At 47.7% G+C, this 17,567-nt stretch overlaps 3 protein-coding genes across 101 annotated transcripts in view; 2 read left to right on the plus strand and 1 right to left on the minus strand.

The window, feature by feature from the left end:
* Window positions 1–3,968: 3,968 nt before the first annotated feature.
* LOC127918018 (cytokine receptor-like factor 3) lies at window positions 3,969–6,520 on the plus strand (the record flags this gene model as incomplete). Its single annotated transcript, XM_052501226.1, has 4 exons — window positions 3,969–4,039; window positions 4,296–4,508; window positions 4,596–4,708; window positions 5,962–6,520. Coding segments are annotated over 4 exons (666 nt in total), but the record flags the coding sequence as incomplete, so codon positions are not given.
* Window positions 6,521–7,412: 892 nt separating this feature from the next.
* LOC127918019 (mucin-19-like) lies at window positions 7,413–10,385 on the plus strand. Of its 50 annotated transcripts, none has more exons than XR_008098412.1 (6): window positions 7,413–7,794; window positions 7,853–8,062; window positions 8,093–8,182; window positions 8,213–8,302; window positions 8,423–8,512; window positions 8,573–10,385. XR_008098412.1 is itself a non-coding variant. In XM_052501229.1 (5 exons), exons 1-5 carry the CDS (start codon window positions 7,531–7,533, stop codon window positions 8,618–8,620), a joined length of 912 nt encoding a protein of 303 aa, XP_052357189.1. In that variant the 5' UTR covers window positions 7,413–7,530; the 3' UTR covers window positions 8,621–10,385. The 50 variants fall into 50 exon arrangements, 3 of the variants coding, with proteins under 3 accessions (XP_052357189.1, XP_052357188.1, XP_052357187.1); XR_008098398.1 differs by having other exon boundaries at window positions 7,853–7,972; window positions 8,003–8,062; window positions 8,093–8,302; XR_008098413.1 differs by having other exon boundaries at window positions 7,853–7,972; window positions 8,033–8,092; window positions 8,123–8,302.
* A 1,818-nt stretch (window positions 10,386–12,203) lies between these two features.
* The window catches only part of LOC127918020 (polycomb protein suz12-A-like), a 40,420-nt gene continuing 35,056 nt past the window's right edge, over window positions 12,204–17,567 (minus strand). Inside the window, exons 16-18 of one of the 50 annotated variants that reach the window (XR_008098464.1) lie at window positions 15,682–16,542; window positions 15,502–15,591; window positions 12,204–14,838 (exon numbers count right to left, since the gene is read on the minus strand). Coding sequence is in view for 1 of the 50 variants with exons in the window: in XM_052501230.1 (XP_052357190.1) it covers window positions 16,149–16,542 (394 nt within the window). In the remaining 49 variants the exon portion in view is untranslated. Of the gene's footprint in view, window positions 16,543–17,567 lie in introns of all 50 variants that reach the window. The other 49 variants (XR_008098439.1, XR_008098461.1, XR_008098462.1 and 46 more) reach the window with 49 other exon arrangements.

Below are 17,567 nucleotides of genomic sequence, written 5' to 3' on the forward strand. Positions count from 1 at the left end.
CACAGGGTAACACACACACACAGGGTAAACACACACACACCACAGGGTAAACACACATACACCCCAGGGTAAACACACATACACCCCATGGTAAACACACACTCACCACAGGGTAAACACACACACACACACCACAGGGTAAACACTACCTCACACACACACCACAGGGTAAACACACACACACACCACAGGGTAAACACACACACACACCACATGGTAAACACACACACACACACACACACACCACAGGGTAAACACTCACACACACCACAGGATAAACACACACACACCCCAGGGTAAACTCACACACACCCCAGGGTAAACTCACACACACCCCAGGGTAAACTCACACACACCCCAGGGTAAACTCACACACACCCCAGGGTAAACACACCCCCCAGGGTAAACTCACACCCCCAGGGTAAACTCACACCCCCAGGGTAAACACACACCCCAGGGTAAACACACACACACACACACACACACACACACACACACACACACACACCCCCATGGTAAACTCACCCCCAGGGTAAACTCACACCCCCAGGGTAAACACCCCCCAGGGTAAACTCACCCCCAGGGTAAACCCACACCCCAGGGTAAACACTCACCCCCAGGGTAAACACACCCCCAGGGTAAACTCACCCCCCAGGGTAAACTCACCCCCAGGGTAAACACCCCCAGGGTAAACACCCCCAGGGTAAACTCACCCCCAGGGTAACACACCCCCAGGGTAAACACACACCCCCAGGGTAAACACAGACACACCTGGAGCAGGGTGATGCGTTCAGCTCCAGGTTCTGCTGACACAGCGTCTACGAACCTCAACGTATGTCTCTGATGGTGTTTCTGTGTCTGATGGTGTTTCTGTGTGTCTGATGGTGTTTCTGTGTCTCTGATGGTGTTTCTGTGTCTCTGATGGTGTTTCTGTGTCTCTGATGGTGTTTCTGTGTCTCTGATGGTGTTTCTGTGTCTCTGATGGTGTTTCTGTGTCTCTGATGGTGTTTCTGTGTCTGATGGTGTTTCTGTGTCTCTGATGGTGTTTCTGTGTCTCTGATGGTGTTTCTGTGTTTCTGTGTCTCTGATGGTGTTTGTCTCTGATGGTGTTTCTGTGTCTCTGATGGTGTTTCTGTGTCTCTGATGGTGTTTCTGTGTCTCTGATGGTGTTTCTGTGTCTCTGATGGTGTTTCTGTGTCTCTGATGGTGTTTCTGTGTCTGATGGTGTTTCTGTGTCTCTGATGGTGTTTCTGTGTCTCTGATGGTGTTTCTGTGTCTCTGATGGTGTTTCTGTGTCTCTGATGGTGTTTCTGTGTGTCTGATGGTGTTTCTGTGTCTGATGGTGTTTCTGTGTCTGATGGTGTTTCTGTGTCTCTGATGGCGTTTCTGTGTCTGATGGTGTTTCTGTGTCTCTGATGGTGTTTCTGTGTGTCTGATGGTGTTTCTGTGTCTGATGGTGTTTCTGTGTCTGATGGTGTTTCTGTGTCTGATGGTGTTTCTGTGTCTCTGATGGTGTTTCTGTGTCTCTGATGGTGTTTCTGTGTCTCTGATGGTGTTTCTGTGTCTGATGGTGTTTCTGTGTCTGATGGTGTTTCTGTGTCTCTGATGGTGTTTCTGTGTCTCTGATGGTGTTTCTGTGTCTCTGATGGTGTTTCTGTGTCTCTGATGGTGTTTCTGTGTCTCTGATGGTGTTTCTGTGTCTCTGATGGTGTTTGTGTGTCTCTGATGGTGTTTCTGTGTCTCTGATGGTGTTTCTGTGTCTCTGATGGTGTTTCTGTGTCTCTGATGGTGTTTGTGTCTCTGATGGTGTTTCTGTGTCTCTGATGGTGTTTGTGTGTCTCTGATGGTGTTTCTGTGTCTCTGATGGTGTTTGTGTCTCTGATGGTGTTTCTGTCTCTGATGGTGTTTCTGTGTCTCTGATGGTGTTTCTGTGTCTCTGATGGTGTTTCTGTGTCTCTGATGGTGTTTCTGTGTCTCTGATGGTGTTTCTGTGTCTCTGATGGTGTTTCTGTCTCTGATGGTGTTTCTGTGTTTCTGTGTCTCTGATGGTGTTTCTGTGTCTCTGATGGTGTTTCTGTGTCTCTGATGGTGTCTCTGATGGTGTCTCTGATGGTGTTTGTGTCTCTGATGGTGTTTCTGTGTCTCTGATGGTGTTTCTGTGTCTCTGATGGTGTTTCTGTGTCTGATGGTGTTTCTGTGTGTCTGATGGTGTTTCTGTGTCTGATGGTGTTTCTGTGTCTCTGATGGTGTTTCTGTGTCTCTGATGGTGTTTCTGTGTGTGATGGTGTTTCTGTGTGTCTGATGGTGTTTATGTGTGTCTGATGGTGTTTCTGTGTCTGATGGTGTTTCTGTGTCTCTGATGGTGTTTCTGTGTCTCTGATGGTGTTTCTGTGTCTCTGATGGTGTTTCTGTGTCTCTGATGGTGTTTCTGTGTCTCTGATGGTGTTTCTGTGTCTCTGATGGTGTTTCTGTGTCTCTGATGGTGTTTCTGTGTCTGATGGTGTTTCTGTGTCTCTGATGGTGTTTCTGTGTCTCTGATGGTGTTTCTGTGTCTCTGATGGTGTTTCTGTGTCTCTGATTGTGTTTTGTGTCTCTGATGGTGTTTTTGTGTCTCTGATGGTGTTTCTCTGATGGTGTGTCTCTGATGGTGTTTCTGTGTCTCTGATGGTGTTTCTGTGTCTCTGATGGTGTTTCTGTGTCTCTGATGGTGTTTCTGTGTCTCTGATGGTGTTTCTGTGTCTCTGATGGTGTTTCTGTGTCTCTGATGGTGTTTCTGTGTCTCTGATGGTGTTTCTGTGTCTCTGATGGTGTTTCTGTGGCTGATGGTGTTTCTGTGTCTGATGGTGTTTCTGTCTCTGATGGTGTTTCTGTCTCTGATGGTGTTTCTGTCTCTGATGGTGTTTCTGTGTCTGATGGTGTTTCTGTGTGTCTGATGGTGTTTCTGTGTCTCTGATGGTGTTTCTGTGTCTGATGGTGTTTCTGTCTCTGATGGTGTTTCTGTCTCTGATGGTGTTTTTCTGATGGTGTGTCTCTGATGGTGTTTCTGTGTTTCTCTGATGGTGTTTCTGTGTCTCTGATGGTGTTTCTGTGTCTCTGATGGTGTTTCTGTGTCTCTGATGGTGTTTCTGTGTCTCTGATGGTGTTTCTGTGTCTCTGATGGTGTTTGTCTCTGATGGTGTTTCTGTGTCTCTGATGGTGTTTCTGTGTCTCTGATGGTGTTTCTGTGTCTCTGATGGTGTTTCTGTGTCTCTGATGGTGTTTCTGTGTCTCTGATGGTGTTTCTGTGTCTCTGATGGTGTTTCTGTGTCTCTGATGGTGTTTCTGTGTCTGATGGTGTTTCTGTGTCTCTGATGGTGTGTTTCTGATGGTGTTTCTCTGATGGTGTTTCTGTGTCTCTGATGGTGTTTCTGTGTCTCTGATGGTGTTTCTGTGTCTCTGATGGTGTTTCTGTGTCTCTGATGGTGTTTCTGTGTCTCTGATGGTGTTTCTGTGTCTCTGATGGTGTTTCTGTGTCTCTGATTTCTGTGTCTCTCTGATGGTGTTTCTGTGTCTCTGATGGTGTGTGCTCGCGTAACCTGTAGACGTTTGTTGGTCTCGTGTATCGTGAGTCTCTAGTTCTGGTCCAGGGCATCAGTGTGTTAGGCACATAATAGTCAGGGCACTAGCTCTGGTCCAGGGTGTAATGTTAACCATTGTTGCTTGTGCAGCTAGCTAGTACGCACACACTAGCTACTTAGCACACACTAGCTACTTAGCACACACTAGCTACTTAGCACACACTAGCTACTTAGCACACCCTAGCTACTTAGCACACACTAGCTACTTAGCACACACTAGCTACTTAGCACACACTAGCTACTTAGCACACACTAGCTACTTAGCACACACTAGCAACCTAGCTTGTAATTTCACCTCCCGTGCTGTTGGTGTCAGTAAAGCACCATCCTGTCTCATCTCCTGTGTCTCAGTGTCTGTGGCGTAAGAAGGTGTGTCTCCTGGAGCCAGACCTGTTGAAATGCAGTCGGCCTCGACTGAAGTTGTACTGTTGTCATGGTTTCTGTCTCCTTCTGGGTGGTGTGTTTCTCTGACCGCGCGTGTGTGTGTGTTTCTCTGACTGTGTGTGTTTCTCTGACTGTGTGTGTATGTTTCTCTGACTGTGTGTGTGTGTTTCTCTGACTGTGTGTGTGTGTGTGTGTGTGTTTCTCTGACTGTGTGTGTGTGTGTTTCTCTGACTGTGTGTGTGTGTGTGTGTGTGTGTGTGTGTGTGTGTGTGTGTGTGTGTTTCTCTGACTGTGTGTGTGTGTGTGTTTCTCTGACTGTGTGTGTGTGTGTGTGTGTGTTTCTCTGACTGTGTGTGTGTGTGTTCCAGAGTGGTGTCCAGGCAGTGAGGGCTACATCCTCAGCAGTAGAAGGAACATCGCCATGCGGAGTGACTCGTCCCCCTCTAAAGCTGGGGTTCTCTACTCCAACGCCCCGACCTACTTCTGTGGACAGACGCTCACCTTCAAGTCAGTACACACACTCCCTCTCTCTCCATCACAATCTGTAGCGTAATGTTATGCTGTGATTAATGTGTGTTTTGTGTGCTTGCGTAGGATCTCTGCCACGGGCCAGGTGGACAAGCGGGACAGTATCGGGGTGTGTGTGGGGTGTGAGGGAGAGGCGGAGTCTCTGCAGAGGGACCAGGCCGTCTGCATCTCCACCAACGGTACGCTCACAATCACTTTTTATTTTGGTAAAGCGTACAATTGCAGAGTAGCAGCAGCGTTAAAAGGTAGCAAAACGTCAAGATTTTTTTCTCACCTCTCGCCCTCTTCTCCCTCTTCCTCTCTCTCCTTTCTCTCCTTTCTCTCTTTTCTCTCTCTCTCTCTCTCCCTCTTCTCTCTCCCTCTTCTCTCTCGCTCTTCCTCTTCTCTCTCGCTCTTCCTCTTCTCTCTCGCTCTTCCTCTTCTCTCTCGCTCGCTCTCTTCTCTCGCTCGCTCTCTCTTCTCTCTTGCTCTCTCTCTTCTCTCTTGCTCTCTCTCGCTCTCCCTCTTGCTCTCTCGCTCTCCCTCTTGCTCTCTCGCTCTCCCTCTTGCTCTCTCGCTCTCCCTCTTGCTCTCTCGCTCTCCCTCTTGCTCTCTCGCTCTCCCTCTTGCTCTCTCGCTCTCCCTCTTGCTCTCTCGCTCTCCCTCTTGCTCTCTCGCTCTCCCTCTTGCTCTCTCGCTCTCCCTCTTGCTCTCCCTCTTGCTCTCTCGCTCTCCCTCTTGCTCTCTCGCTCTCCCTCTTGCTCTCTCGCTCTCCCTCTTCTCTCTCGCTCTCCCTCTTGCTCTCTCGCTCTCCCTCTTCTCTCTCGCTCTCCCTCTTGCTCTCTCGCTCTCCCTCTTGCTCTCTCGCTCTCCCTCTTGCTCTCTCGCTCTCCCTCTTCTCTCTCGCTCTCCCTCTTCTCTCTCGCTCTCCCTCTTCTCTCTCGCTCTCCCTCTTCTCGCTCTCTCCTTTCTCGCTCCCTCTTCTCTCTTTTCTCGCTCTCCCTCTTCTCTCTCCCTCTTCTCTCTCCTTTCTCTCTCTCTCTCTCCTTCTCTCTCTCTCCTTCCTCTCTCTCCTTCCTCTCTCTCCTTCCTCTCTCTCCCTCTTCTCTCTCTCTCCTTCCTCTCTCTCCTTCCTCTCTCTCCCTCTTCTCTCTCTCTCTCCCTCTTCTCTCTCTCTCTCCCTCTTCTCTCTCTCTCTCCCTCTTCTCTCTCTCCCACTCTCTTTTCTCTCTCTCCCACTCTTTTCTCTCTCTCCCACTCTCTTTTCTCTCTCTCCCACTCTTTTCTCTCTCTCCCACTCTTCTCTCTCTCTCTCTCTCCCACTCTTCTCTCTCCCTCTCTCTTTTCTCTCTCTCCCACTCTCTTTTCTCTCTCTCCCACTCTTTTCTCTCTCTCTTTTCTCTCTCTCTCCCTCTTCTCTCTCTCCCTCTTCGCTCTCTCTTCTCCCCTCCAGGAGCAGTGTTTGTCAACGGTAAAGAGATGACCAACCAGCTGCCTTCCATCACCCTCGGCTCTGCTGTGACCTTCGATATGGAAGTGGTCAACCTACTTCCTATTAGCAACAACAACAACCTTAGCGACGGCGGCAACTTCAAGCTGAGGGTTACGATTGGCTCAGGGAACCGGGAAGTGGTGTTTGATTGGCTGCTGGACCAGGGGGTGGACTGCCTGTTCTTTGGCTGCTCCTTAGCCCACCCTGGTTGGAAGGTGCTGGTGTTCTAAGGCTGCTGATTGGACAGCAGACCTGTCAGTCAACACAAAGGGACAAGCAGGGTAACAGTCCTGTCTGCTGGAGTTGTCCTGTCCCAAATCAACCCCTAGACCCAACCCCTTAGACCAGTGCTATTCAAACTTTTTTAGCAGGGACCCTATTTTGTTTTGTGCAATTTCTCATGAACCCAACCCAAAAATAATTTTTAAAAACAGTACATTTGAGATTTTTTACATCCACGAATAACCCTTAATTCATTACATTTACAAGAAACCAAAATAAATGTACTCATTTTATTTTTCAAATACGTTTGTATATTGTCTCATACAATAATCTGTACTCGTACCATTTGTTTAGTGGGGGGGTCGCGATCCTGGCCTCGTACTATTTGTTCAGTGGGGGGTCGCGATCCTGGCCTCGTACTATTTGTTTAGTGGGGGGTCGCAATCCTGGCCTCGTACTGTTTGTTTAGTGGGGGGTGGGTCGCGATCCTGGCCTCGTACTATTTGTTTAGTGGGGGGGTCGCGATCCTGGCCTCGTACTATTTGTTTAGTGGGGGGTCGCAATCCTGGCCTCGTACTATTTGTTTAGTGGGGGGTCGCATAATCCTGGCCTCGTACTGTTTGTTTAGTGGGGGGTGGGTCGCGATCCTGGCCTCGTACTATTTGTTTAGTGGGGGGTCGCGATCCTGGCCTCGTACTATTTGTTTAGTGGGGGTCGCAATCCTGGCCTCGTACTATTTGTTTAGTGGGGGGTTGCGATCCTGGCCTCGTACTGCTTGTTTAGTGGGGGGTCGCGATCCTGGCCTCGTACTGTTTGTTTAGTGGGGGGTCGCGATCCGGGCCTCGTACTGTTTGTTTAGTGGGGGGTGGGTCGCGATCCTGGCCTCGTACTATTTGTTTAGTGGGGGGTCGCAATCCTGGCCTCGTACTATTTGTTTAGTGGGGGGTTGCGATCCTGGCCTCGTATTGCTTGTTTAGTGGGGGGTCGCGATCCTGGCCTCGTACTGTTTGTTTAGTGGGGGGTGGGGTCGCGATCCTGGCCTCGTACTATTTGTTTAGTGGGGGGTCGCGATCCTGGCCTCGTACTGTTTGTTTAGTGGGGGGTGGTCGCGATCATGGTCTCGTACTGTTTGTTTAGTGGGGGGTCGCGATCCTGGCCTCGTACTATTTGTTTAGTGGGGGGGGGTGGGGGGGGGCCGCGATCCTGGCCTTTGAATAGCACTGCCTTCAACACTTAGCCTCTACCCCCTGTAGCAACTGTTCAGTGTTGGGGTATTTCTAAATGTGAATCAACTGTTGTTTACAGTAAATGTACCCCTCTTTTACCCACTGTGACTCATCTGGTCCTTTCACCCTGGGAAAGGTTTCATCTGGTCCTTTCACCCTGGGAAAGGTTTCATCTGGTCCTTTCACCCTGGGAAAGGTTTCATCTGGTCCTTTCACCCTGGGAAAGGTTTCATCTGGTCCTTTCACCCTGGGAAAGGTTTCATCTGGTCCTTTCACCCTGGGAAAGGTTTCATCTGGTCCTTTCACCCTGGGAAAGGTTTCATCTGGTCCTTTCACCCTGGGAAAGGTTTCCTCTGGTCCTTTCACCCTGGGAAAGTTCATCTGGTCCTTTCACCCTGGGAAAGGTTTCATCTGGTCCTTTCACCCTGGGAAAGGTTTCATCTGGTCCTTTCACCCTGGGAAAGGTTTCATCTGGTCCTTTCACCCTGGGAAAGGTTTCATCTGGTCCTTTCACCCTGGGAAAGGTTTCCTCTGGTCCTTTCACCCTGGGAAAGGTTTCCTCTGGTCCTTTCACCCTGGGAAAGGTTTCATCTGGTCCTTTCACCCTGGGAAAGGTTTCCTCTGGTCCTTTCACCCTGGGAAAGGTTTCATCTGGTCCTTTCACCCTGGGAAAGGTTTCATCTGGTCCTTTCACCCTGGGAAAGGTTTCATCTGGTCCTTTCACCCTGGGAAAGGTTTCCTCTGGTCCTTTCACCCTGGGAAAGGTTTCATCTGGTCCTTTCACCCTGGGAAAGGTTTCATCTGGTCCTTTCACCCTGGGAAAGGTTTCATCTGGTCCTTTCACCCTGGGAAAGGTTTCATCTGGTCATTTCGCCCTGGGAAAGGTTTCCTCTGGTCCTTTCGCCCTGGGAAAGGTTTCCTCTGGTCCTTTCGCCCTGGGAAAGGTTTCCTCTGGTCCTTTCGCCCTGGGAAAGGTTTCATCTGGTCCTTTCACCCTGGGAAAGGTTTCATCTGGTCCTTTCACCCTGGGAAAGGTTTCATCTGGTCCTTTCACCCTGGGAAAGGTTTCATCTGGTCCTTTCACCCTGGGAAAGGTTTCATCTGGTCCTTTCGCCCTGGGAAAGGTTTCATCTGAGGCAGCGATCTGTGCTTCCTCCAGGTATGACTGGTGATTGGCTGAGAGGTGTCTGCTCCGGTATCAGAGAATCTCAGCTTTCTCCTCTTGGGCACCTGGATGGACAATGTACACAAAGCCCTTTCTGATAAGATATCCTGCCATCTGATACAGACTGGTGTACCAGAACTGACCAATCATTATTCCTTTTCAAGACACACTCAGGCTGTGCATGAAATGGCACCCTGTTCCCTACATAGTGCTTATGGGCCTTGGTCAAAAGTAGTGGACTATGTAGGGAATAGGGTGCCATTCCTGTGCCCTATTTCAGATGCACATTCTCTCCAAACGTCCTAAAAATGGTGTTTTTTTAAACTTATGAATGTGAGAATAATAAGGGGGTGGTCTCGCTCAGAGAAGTGATCAGAGAGCGAGACGTTACCTTTCATCAAACACTTGAGCTGCAAAGCATGCTGGTCTGGTTTACCACAGAATAAAACACCATCACTGTGAAAAACAACTCACTCCAGAGATCGTAACCTCTTCTTCGTCGGTCTCTCTTCTCCCTGTCGACCCGTTTTCAGTTCTCTAGTGTGAGCAGAACTCATGCGGTGTACAAAGTTCAGATTCTCTAATGTGTATGTGTTCTGAATCAGATCAGATTTCATGCTCTCTTTCATGTGCTTTTTAAAAACATTTTTTTTTTTGCTAACAGTATTCACAACCATGTAATGTAACTTCACTTGTAGACATTGATGTACTTTCTTGTGAATTTTTATTTTAAAACGGCATCCCATTTCCTCTAGATCACTATAGGGACTAGGGGGGCCGTTTTGGGTTGCTTCCTGTGGTTCTGCAGAGATGGTATGGTTGCTGTGGTTACAGAGCGCTCTTCAGCAGACTGACTGTTGAGTTCGATGGTTCAAATTTAAATTAACCTGTATTTAACAAGGCAAGTCAGGAAAGAACTAAATTTACATTTACATTTAAGTCATTTAGCAGACGCTCTTATCCAGAGCAACTTACACAATGACTGCCTACCCCCCTCTCCTAACCCGGACGATGCTGGGCCAAACCCTATGGGACTCCCGATCATGCCCGGTTGTGTGACAGCCTGGAAACGAACCAGGGTCTGTAGTGACGCCTCTAGCACTGCAATACAGCGCCTCAGACCGCTGCGCCACTCGGGAGTGTGACAGTTTCACATTTAAACAGGTTAACAGTGGTCATACATACTGTAAGACAGTGCTAGATAAAAGCTATAGCTTGGATACAGTACATAGCTGTATAGTTACTCTGTGGCAGTGTTGCTTCATGTCCAAATCATCTGATATCAGTGAAAGGCTGCCAATGGTTGTAGGGTTGTGGGGTTGGAAATGGAACCAGGCCACCTGTTATAGGAGGGGTCGTCCTCAGCTGTCTGTCATTAGTGGGGTCGTACTCAGCTGTCTTGTCATCCACCACCCTCTTCATGCAAACATCCGTCTCCGATTCCTTTAACTGTGTGTACGAGTCCCAAATAGCACCCTATCCCCTATCTAGTGCACTACTTTTTTGACCAGGATCCATAGGGCCGGTCAAAAGAAGTGCATCAGGGTGCCATTTGGAATGCTGACTGTGACTTGTAAAATCAGGGTTGGGGCTCAGTTCCATTTCAATTCGGGAGTTTAACTGAAATTCCGATTTGCGTTAAAGTGGAATGTGAGTCGACTTCCTAAAATGGCATTGACCCCCAGTCCTGCTTATTATTGACATGTGTGTGTGTCTTCCTTCAGTACAGAACAAATGGCCCAGAAACATCCAATAAATTGCTTAGTCATCTATTTTTGGTTATTTTTTTTGTGTGTCTGAAATATGAAACAATCCCAAATTGGAGCTACACCAAGAGATGGACAGAAGTCAGGATGTTGGGTCAGCCAGGCTAGCAGACCATTTCTATTAGCCAGGGTAACAACGGGGTCTAAAATGTTCCGGCCCGTGTCATGGTTGGAAATACAACATTTGGCTGGTCTGACGGGCTTGTTGGGCACATTGCTACTGGCCCAGTCTGAAAAGTTCTATTCTCGGGCTCGCTGAAGGTCGATCCCCCATCCTAACATGTGAATGAGATAGTTGTAGTGTTAGAACCGTATCTGTGAGAACGTGACCAGTAGTGTTAGAACCTTATCCGTGAGAACGTGACCAGTAACGTGACCAGTAGTGTTAGAACCGTATCCATGAGAACGTGACCAGTAGTGTTAGAACCGTATCCATGAGAACGTGACCAGTAGTGTTAGAACCGTATCCATGAGAACGTGACCAGTAGTGTTAGAACCGTATCCATGAGAACGTGACCAGTAGTGTTAGAACGTATCCATGAGAACGTGACCAGTAGTGTTAGAACCGTATCTGTGAGAACGTGACCAGTAGTGTTAGAACCGTATCTGTGAGAACGTGACCAGTAGTGTTAGAACCTTATCCATGAGAACGTGACCAGTAGTGTTAGAACCGTATCCATGAGAACGTGACCAGTAGTGTTACCGTATCCATGAGAACGTGACCAGTAATGTTAGAACCGTATCCATGAGAACGTGACCAGTAGTGTTAGAACCGTATCCATGAGACAGTAACGTGACCAGTAGTGTTAGAACCGTATCCATGAGACAGTAACGTGACCAGTAGTGTTAGAACCGTATCCATGAGATAGTTACAGTAACGTGACCAGTAGTGTTAGAACCGTATCCATGAGATAGTTACAGTAACGTGACCAGTAGTGTTAGAACCGTATCCATGAGACAGTAACGTGACCAGTAGTGTTAGAACGTATCCATGAGACAGTAACGTGACCAGTAGTGTTAGAACCGTATCCATGAGAACGTGACCAGTAGTGTTAGAACCGTATCCATGAGATAGTTACAGTAACGTGACCAGTAGTGTTAGACCCTTATCCATGAGACAGTAACGTGACCAGTAGTGTTAGAACCGTATCCATGAGAACGTGACCAGTAGTGTTAGAACGTGACCAGTAGTGTTAGAACCGTATCCATGAGAACGTGACCAGTAGTGTTAGAACCGTATCCATGAGAACGTGACCAGTAGTGTTAGAACCGTATCCATGAGAACGTGACCAGTAGTGTTAGAACCGTATCCATGAGAACGTGACCAGTAGTGTTAGAACGTATCCATGAGACAGTAACGTGACCAGTAGTGTTAGAACCTTATCCATGAGAACGTGACCAGTAGTGTTAGAACCGTATCCATGAGAACGTGACCAGTAGTGTTAGAACCGTATCCATGAGAACGTGACCAGTAGTGTTAGAACCGTATCCATGAGAACGTGACCAGTAGTGTTAGAACGTATCCATGAGACAGTAACATGACCAGCAGTGTTAGAACCTTATCCATGAGAACGTGACCAGTAGTGTTAGAACCTTATCCATGAGAACGTGACCAGTAGCGTTAGAACCGTATCCATGAGAACGTGACCAGTAGTGTTAGAACCTTATCCATGAGAACGTGACCAGTAGCGTTAGAACCGTATCCATGAGAACGTGACCAGTAGTGTTAGAACCGTATCCATGAGAACGTGACCAGTAGTGTTAGAACCGTATCCATGAGATAGTTACAGTAACGTGACCAGTAAAACCATGAGACGTTAATGGTAATAGTACAAAACATCTTTATTCTTTTAAATAGAAAACATTTTCTATGACTCCTTTATTACTCAATTCCAACGTCCAGCTGGTTTTAGGATGTTGGTGTACAAAAGTCTTATCTGGGTTCGCTAGAGCAAAATGTTGCTCCTTTTTCCTGAAGTGACATATATATACACACAAACCTGGGTCATGTTCATTGAGGCGCACTGTAGCAAAACGTTTTGCAACAGATAAGTGTTTTATTGGATTAGTACAGAGAGTACCTCCAACTCCCTCGTTTTTGAGTGCTTTCTAACGTTTTGTGCCAAATGAACATGACCCTAGTCAACATACTGCACACAGCTACAGAACGTAGGAACAGCTTCCTTTGTTTGGGTCCTGATTGATTGCAAATTCAAGTTCACACCTGAAAAGATCCACCCCATCACTGGAGAAGCAAATGACACCTTGTTTCCTATATAGTGCACTCCTGTTGACCAGGGCCCATACCAGTGGAGGCTGCTGAGGGGAGGACGGCTCATAATGGCATCAAACACATGGAAATCACATGTTTAGATACCATTCCGCTCCAGCCATTACCACGAGCCCGTCCTCCCCAATTAACGCTGCCACCAACCTCCTGTGGTCCATGCTACTTTTGACCAGGGCCCGTCCTCCCCAATTAACGCTGCCACCAACCTCCTGTGGTCCCTACTACTTTTGACCAGGGCCCGTCCTCCCCAATTAACGCTGCCACCAACCTCCTGTGGTCCATGCTACTTTTGACCAGGGCCCGTCCTCCCCAATTAACGCTGCCACCAACCTCCTGTGGTCCATGCTACTTTTGACCAGGGCCCGTCCTCCCCAATTAACGCTGCCACCAACCTCCTGTGGTCCCTGCTACTTTTGACCAGGGCCCGTCCTCCCCAATTAAAGCTGCCACGACCTCCTGTGGTCCATGCTACTTTTGACCAGGGCCCGTCCTCCCCAATTAAAGCTGCCACCAACCTCCTGTGGTCCATGCTATTTTTGACCAGGGCCATATATATATATATATATTCCAACTCCCTTTGGTCAGGAAACTCAACAACATTTAACTCTCCATTGTAATACTTACTACAGTTGATGTCCAGCAGGTCAACATGTCACCTTTCTGAAGAGGTCAACACTGACCGGGCCAAATTACTCCAACATAGTAAGAGTGCATCCCAAATGGCACCTCATTCCCTATAAGTAGTGCACTACCCTGTGGACCCTGGTCAAAAGTAGTATACTATATAGGGAGCCATTCGGGACACTGCCCAAAAGCAGTGAGTGGATGCGGGTGCTGCACGGTTTCAGCTTGATGATGAATGTGGTCATACAGTGTAACTGAACCTTGACCTAATGACCTGACGACCTCAAAAAGGTTACAGATGACTGCGATCTGTGCTCACTGAGGGCCTGAATCATCTGTCTAGTAGCACCATTGGCTCCTGACTGACTTGAGTGCTAATCAGACCTGAGTTCAAATACTCGATCTGTGTTTGATTGAGCTTGCCTGGCTTGAATGGACCTAAAGACTAGTCCCAAAACTGCAACTCCCCTCCCATCTAGCACTCCAGGCAGGCTAGAGCAAACGTTAAAGACTCCAAATAGTAACAGAGGTCTGACAGCAATACACATTTAGTTTAGGATGGGGGCAAAGGGATGTTTCTACCCTGAGCCAGACACATTCTAGTCCAACAACACTGTTTCCAAGAGCTGGACTTCAGACCAGTGTACCGTCCCTCAAGTTTAGCCTCAAAATGGCCCCCATAGTAATAAACATAACAATCAAATGTTGACATTCAGAATGCATCATCATTACAACCAACCATTCCCCTTAATAACAATACAATACAGCAGAGTCTGTCCGTCATCAGGGTTGTAATTCATTAGTGCACACTGTAGCAAAAACGTTTAGCAAAAGAAAAACGAAAACAAACATTTATATTGTTCACGTAGTCCATCCCAAGTGAAGACGACCCAAGTCTTTTCGGTTCGTCTCTATAATTAATATATATATATATATTTTTTAAACGAGTTTGTCCCAAAGCAAATATCCCAAATGGCACCTTATTTCCTATCTAGTGCACAGACGCCCAAGTCTGTCTCAAACAGACGCCCAAGGAAATAAGCTTTAAAAACTGCAACATTTTAGGGGTGTGAACCGTTTGTGTCATGAACAGTGCTTGTGCCCATAGACATGGATGTTCCCCAATGCTGGAAGAGGGACCTGAGTGAAACAGTTTGGGAACCACTGATCTATATAGGACCCTATGGGCCTCGGCCTAGAGTGTTAAAGCTTTGTAACAGCCAGAACGGCCCAGAGGGCAGGAGCCCACCTCCTGCTTCTGTAGTGAGGCAGCTTGATGTACAAGTACCACTCCTGGACAGAATGCTAGTCTATAGCAGGCAGATTGATGTACAAGTACACCTCCTGGACAGAATGCTAGTCTATAGCAGACAGCTTGATGTACAAGTACATCCCCTGGACAGAATGCTAATTTATAGCAGGCAGCTTGATGTACAAGTACACCTCCTGGACAGAATGCTAATCTATAGCAGGCAGCTTGATGTACAAGTACACCTCCTGGACAGAATGCTAGTCTATAGCAGACAGCTTGATGTACAAGTACACCTCCTGGACAGAATGCTAATCTATAGCAGACAGCTTGATGTACAAGTACATCCCCTGGACAGAATGCTAGTTTATAGCAGACAGCTTGATGTACAAGTACACCTCCTGGACAGAATGCTAGTCTATAGCAGACAGCTTGATGTACAAGTACATCCCCTGGACAGAATGCTAGTTTATAGCAGACAGCTTGATGTACAAGTACATCCCCTGGACAGAATGCTAATCTATAGCAGACAGCTTGATGTACAAGTACATCCCCTGGACAGAATGCTAGTCTATAGCAGACAGCTTGATGTACAAGTACACCCCCTGGACAGAATGCTAATCTATAGCAGACAGCCTGATGTACAAGTACACCCCCTGGACAGAATGCTAGTCTATAGCAGACAGCTTGATGTACAAGTACATCCCCTGGACAGAATGCTAATCTATAGCAGACAGCTTGATGTACAAGTACATCCCCTGGACAGAATGCTAGTCTATAGCAGACAGCTTGATGTACAAGTACACCCCCTGGACAGAATGCTAATCTATAGCAGACAGCCTGATGTACAAGTACACCCCCTGGACAGAATGCTAGTCTATAGCAGACAGCTTGATGTACAAGTACACCTCCTGGACAGAATGCTAGTCTATGGCAGACAGCTTGATGTACAAGTACACCTCCTGGACAGAATGCTAATCTATAGCAGACAGCTTGATGTACAAGTACATCCCCTAGTCTACAGCAGACAGCTTGATGTACAAGTACACCTCCTGGACAGAATGCTAGTCTATGGCAGACAGCTTGATGTACAAGTACACCCCCTAGTCTATAGCAGACAGCTTGATGTACAAGTACACCCCCTAGTCTATAGCAGGGCCTGGTAAAAAGTAGTGCACACTAGTATAAAGGAATATGGTGCCAGTTGGGACTAAGTTATTGCTAAAGTGATGCGTTGACAGACCTCATGGTCACTGTAACGTCAGTCTAATGACATCAAAGCAAGACTGAATAACCAGACATGGGGAAAAACTAGACCAAGGTTTCCCTGCTATAACCAGTGGGAGTGTGTGTGTGTGTGTGTGTGTGTGTGTGTGTGTGTGTGTGTGTGTGTGTCCAAATGGACTTAAATGATTCTGGCCCACCACCTCTATACGGTAAACCCAACACCCAGTGCTTGTTTGGTATGATGTCATCATGAGTCTCTCTTATTATTCCCTCCAATCACCACCAACACCAACACACCCTCTTTCACCCTCCACTCAGCCAATCACCGGGCATCATTTTAGATACTCATCACTCCTCCAGGAGAGGGCCGGAGGGTACCTCACAACTTATGCCTCTTGCTCGGCCTGGACGTTTCCACAGCAACAGAACTACCAGCTTCGTCGCCATCGCCGTTTCCGTTCGTGCGGCCATTACCATGGTTACTCTTACCATCCGTGTGGTCGTCATTACATGTGGCATAGTCGGGTTGCAGCTCAGACGGAGACTCCAGCGCTGTCACCCAACACTCTCCTCCTTCCTGCCGCTGGGTCTGCTGGATGTGTCGGAGGCGTGTCATGGCCTGGTTGATGGTTGCCGTGGTAACCAGTTTAAAGTCATGCATGCTGACCAGGTGTAACAGGAAGTTCCTACAGAGGTTCTTCCTGGCAATATACGCACCGCAACCTTCCACAAACGCTAGACAGGCTCCGTTCATCTGGTTATCTGCTATGTAGCTGAGGGGCAGAGAGAGAGTGTGGGGGGAGAGAGAGAGGAGGGGAGAGAGAGAGAGAGGAGGGGAGAGAGAGGGAGAGAGGGATTAGAATAGGGACGTCAAACATTCAGCCTGCGCCACAGACACTATGGAGCCTCTAGTCGAGAGCGCCTGGTTAATAAGAATTCATTTGGGGCAGCAGGTAGCCTAGTGGTTAGAGCAGGTAGCCTAGTGGTTAGAGCAGGTAGCCTAGTGGTTAGAGCAGGTAGCCTAGTGGTTAGAGCGTTGGGCCAGTAACCGAAAGGTTGCTAGATTGAATCCCCGAGCCGGCAAGGTAAAAATCTGTAGTTCTGCCCCTGAACAAGGCAGTTAACCCACTGTTCCTAGGCCGTCATTGAAAATAAGAATTTGTTCTTAACTGACTTGCCTAGTAAAATAAAAAATACAAATAATAGAGATTCTGTTGTTTTAAACTGTAAATGAGTGAGAAATAGATGTCATTAAGCAGGTTTCCATCCAACCATCATATGGAAGTAAACTTGGAGTCATGCGACGATATGGTGTGTGGTCCTCCCACTATGATTCACAGTTTATTAAACTACAGACTTAATAAGTGATGAACTTCACAGGGAGGTGAAAGTGCACGGTGATGAACTTCACAGGGAGGTGAAAGTGCACGGTGATGAACTTCACAGGGAGGTGAAAGTGCACGGTGATGAACTTGCCTACTTGATGCTCCTTCGCAATAAGTATCCAGGGTCATTTGACCCCCCAAAAAAAAAAAAAAAAAAAACTAATCTAGCCCTTATCCATAATAATCTCATCATGTCGGCTAACCCCACACTGTATGTGCCAGCTGTTGGCTCAAGTGCACAGGCCAAGACCACAGCAACGTCTTCTAGAGAACGACACGCAGCAACGTCTAGAGAACGACACGCAGCAACGTCTAGAGAACGACACGCAGCAACGTCTAGAGAACGACACGCAGCAACGTCTAGAGAACGACACGCAGCAACGTCTAGAGAACGACACGCAGCAACGTCTAGA

The sequence above is a fragment of the Oncorhynchus keta genome, unplaced genomic scaffold (assembly GCF_023373465.1).
Source record: "Oncorhynchus keta strain PuntledgeMale-10-30-2019 unplaced genomic scaffold, Oket_V2 Un_contig_1279_pilon_pilon, whole genome shotgun sequence".
Taxonomy (NCBI): domain Eukaryota; kingdom Metazoa; phylum Chordata; class Actinopteri; order Salmoniformes; family Salmonidae; genus Oncorhynchus; species Oncorhynchus keta.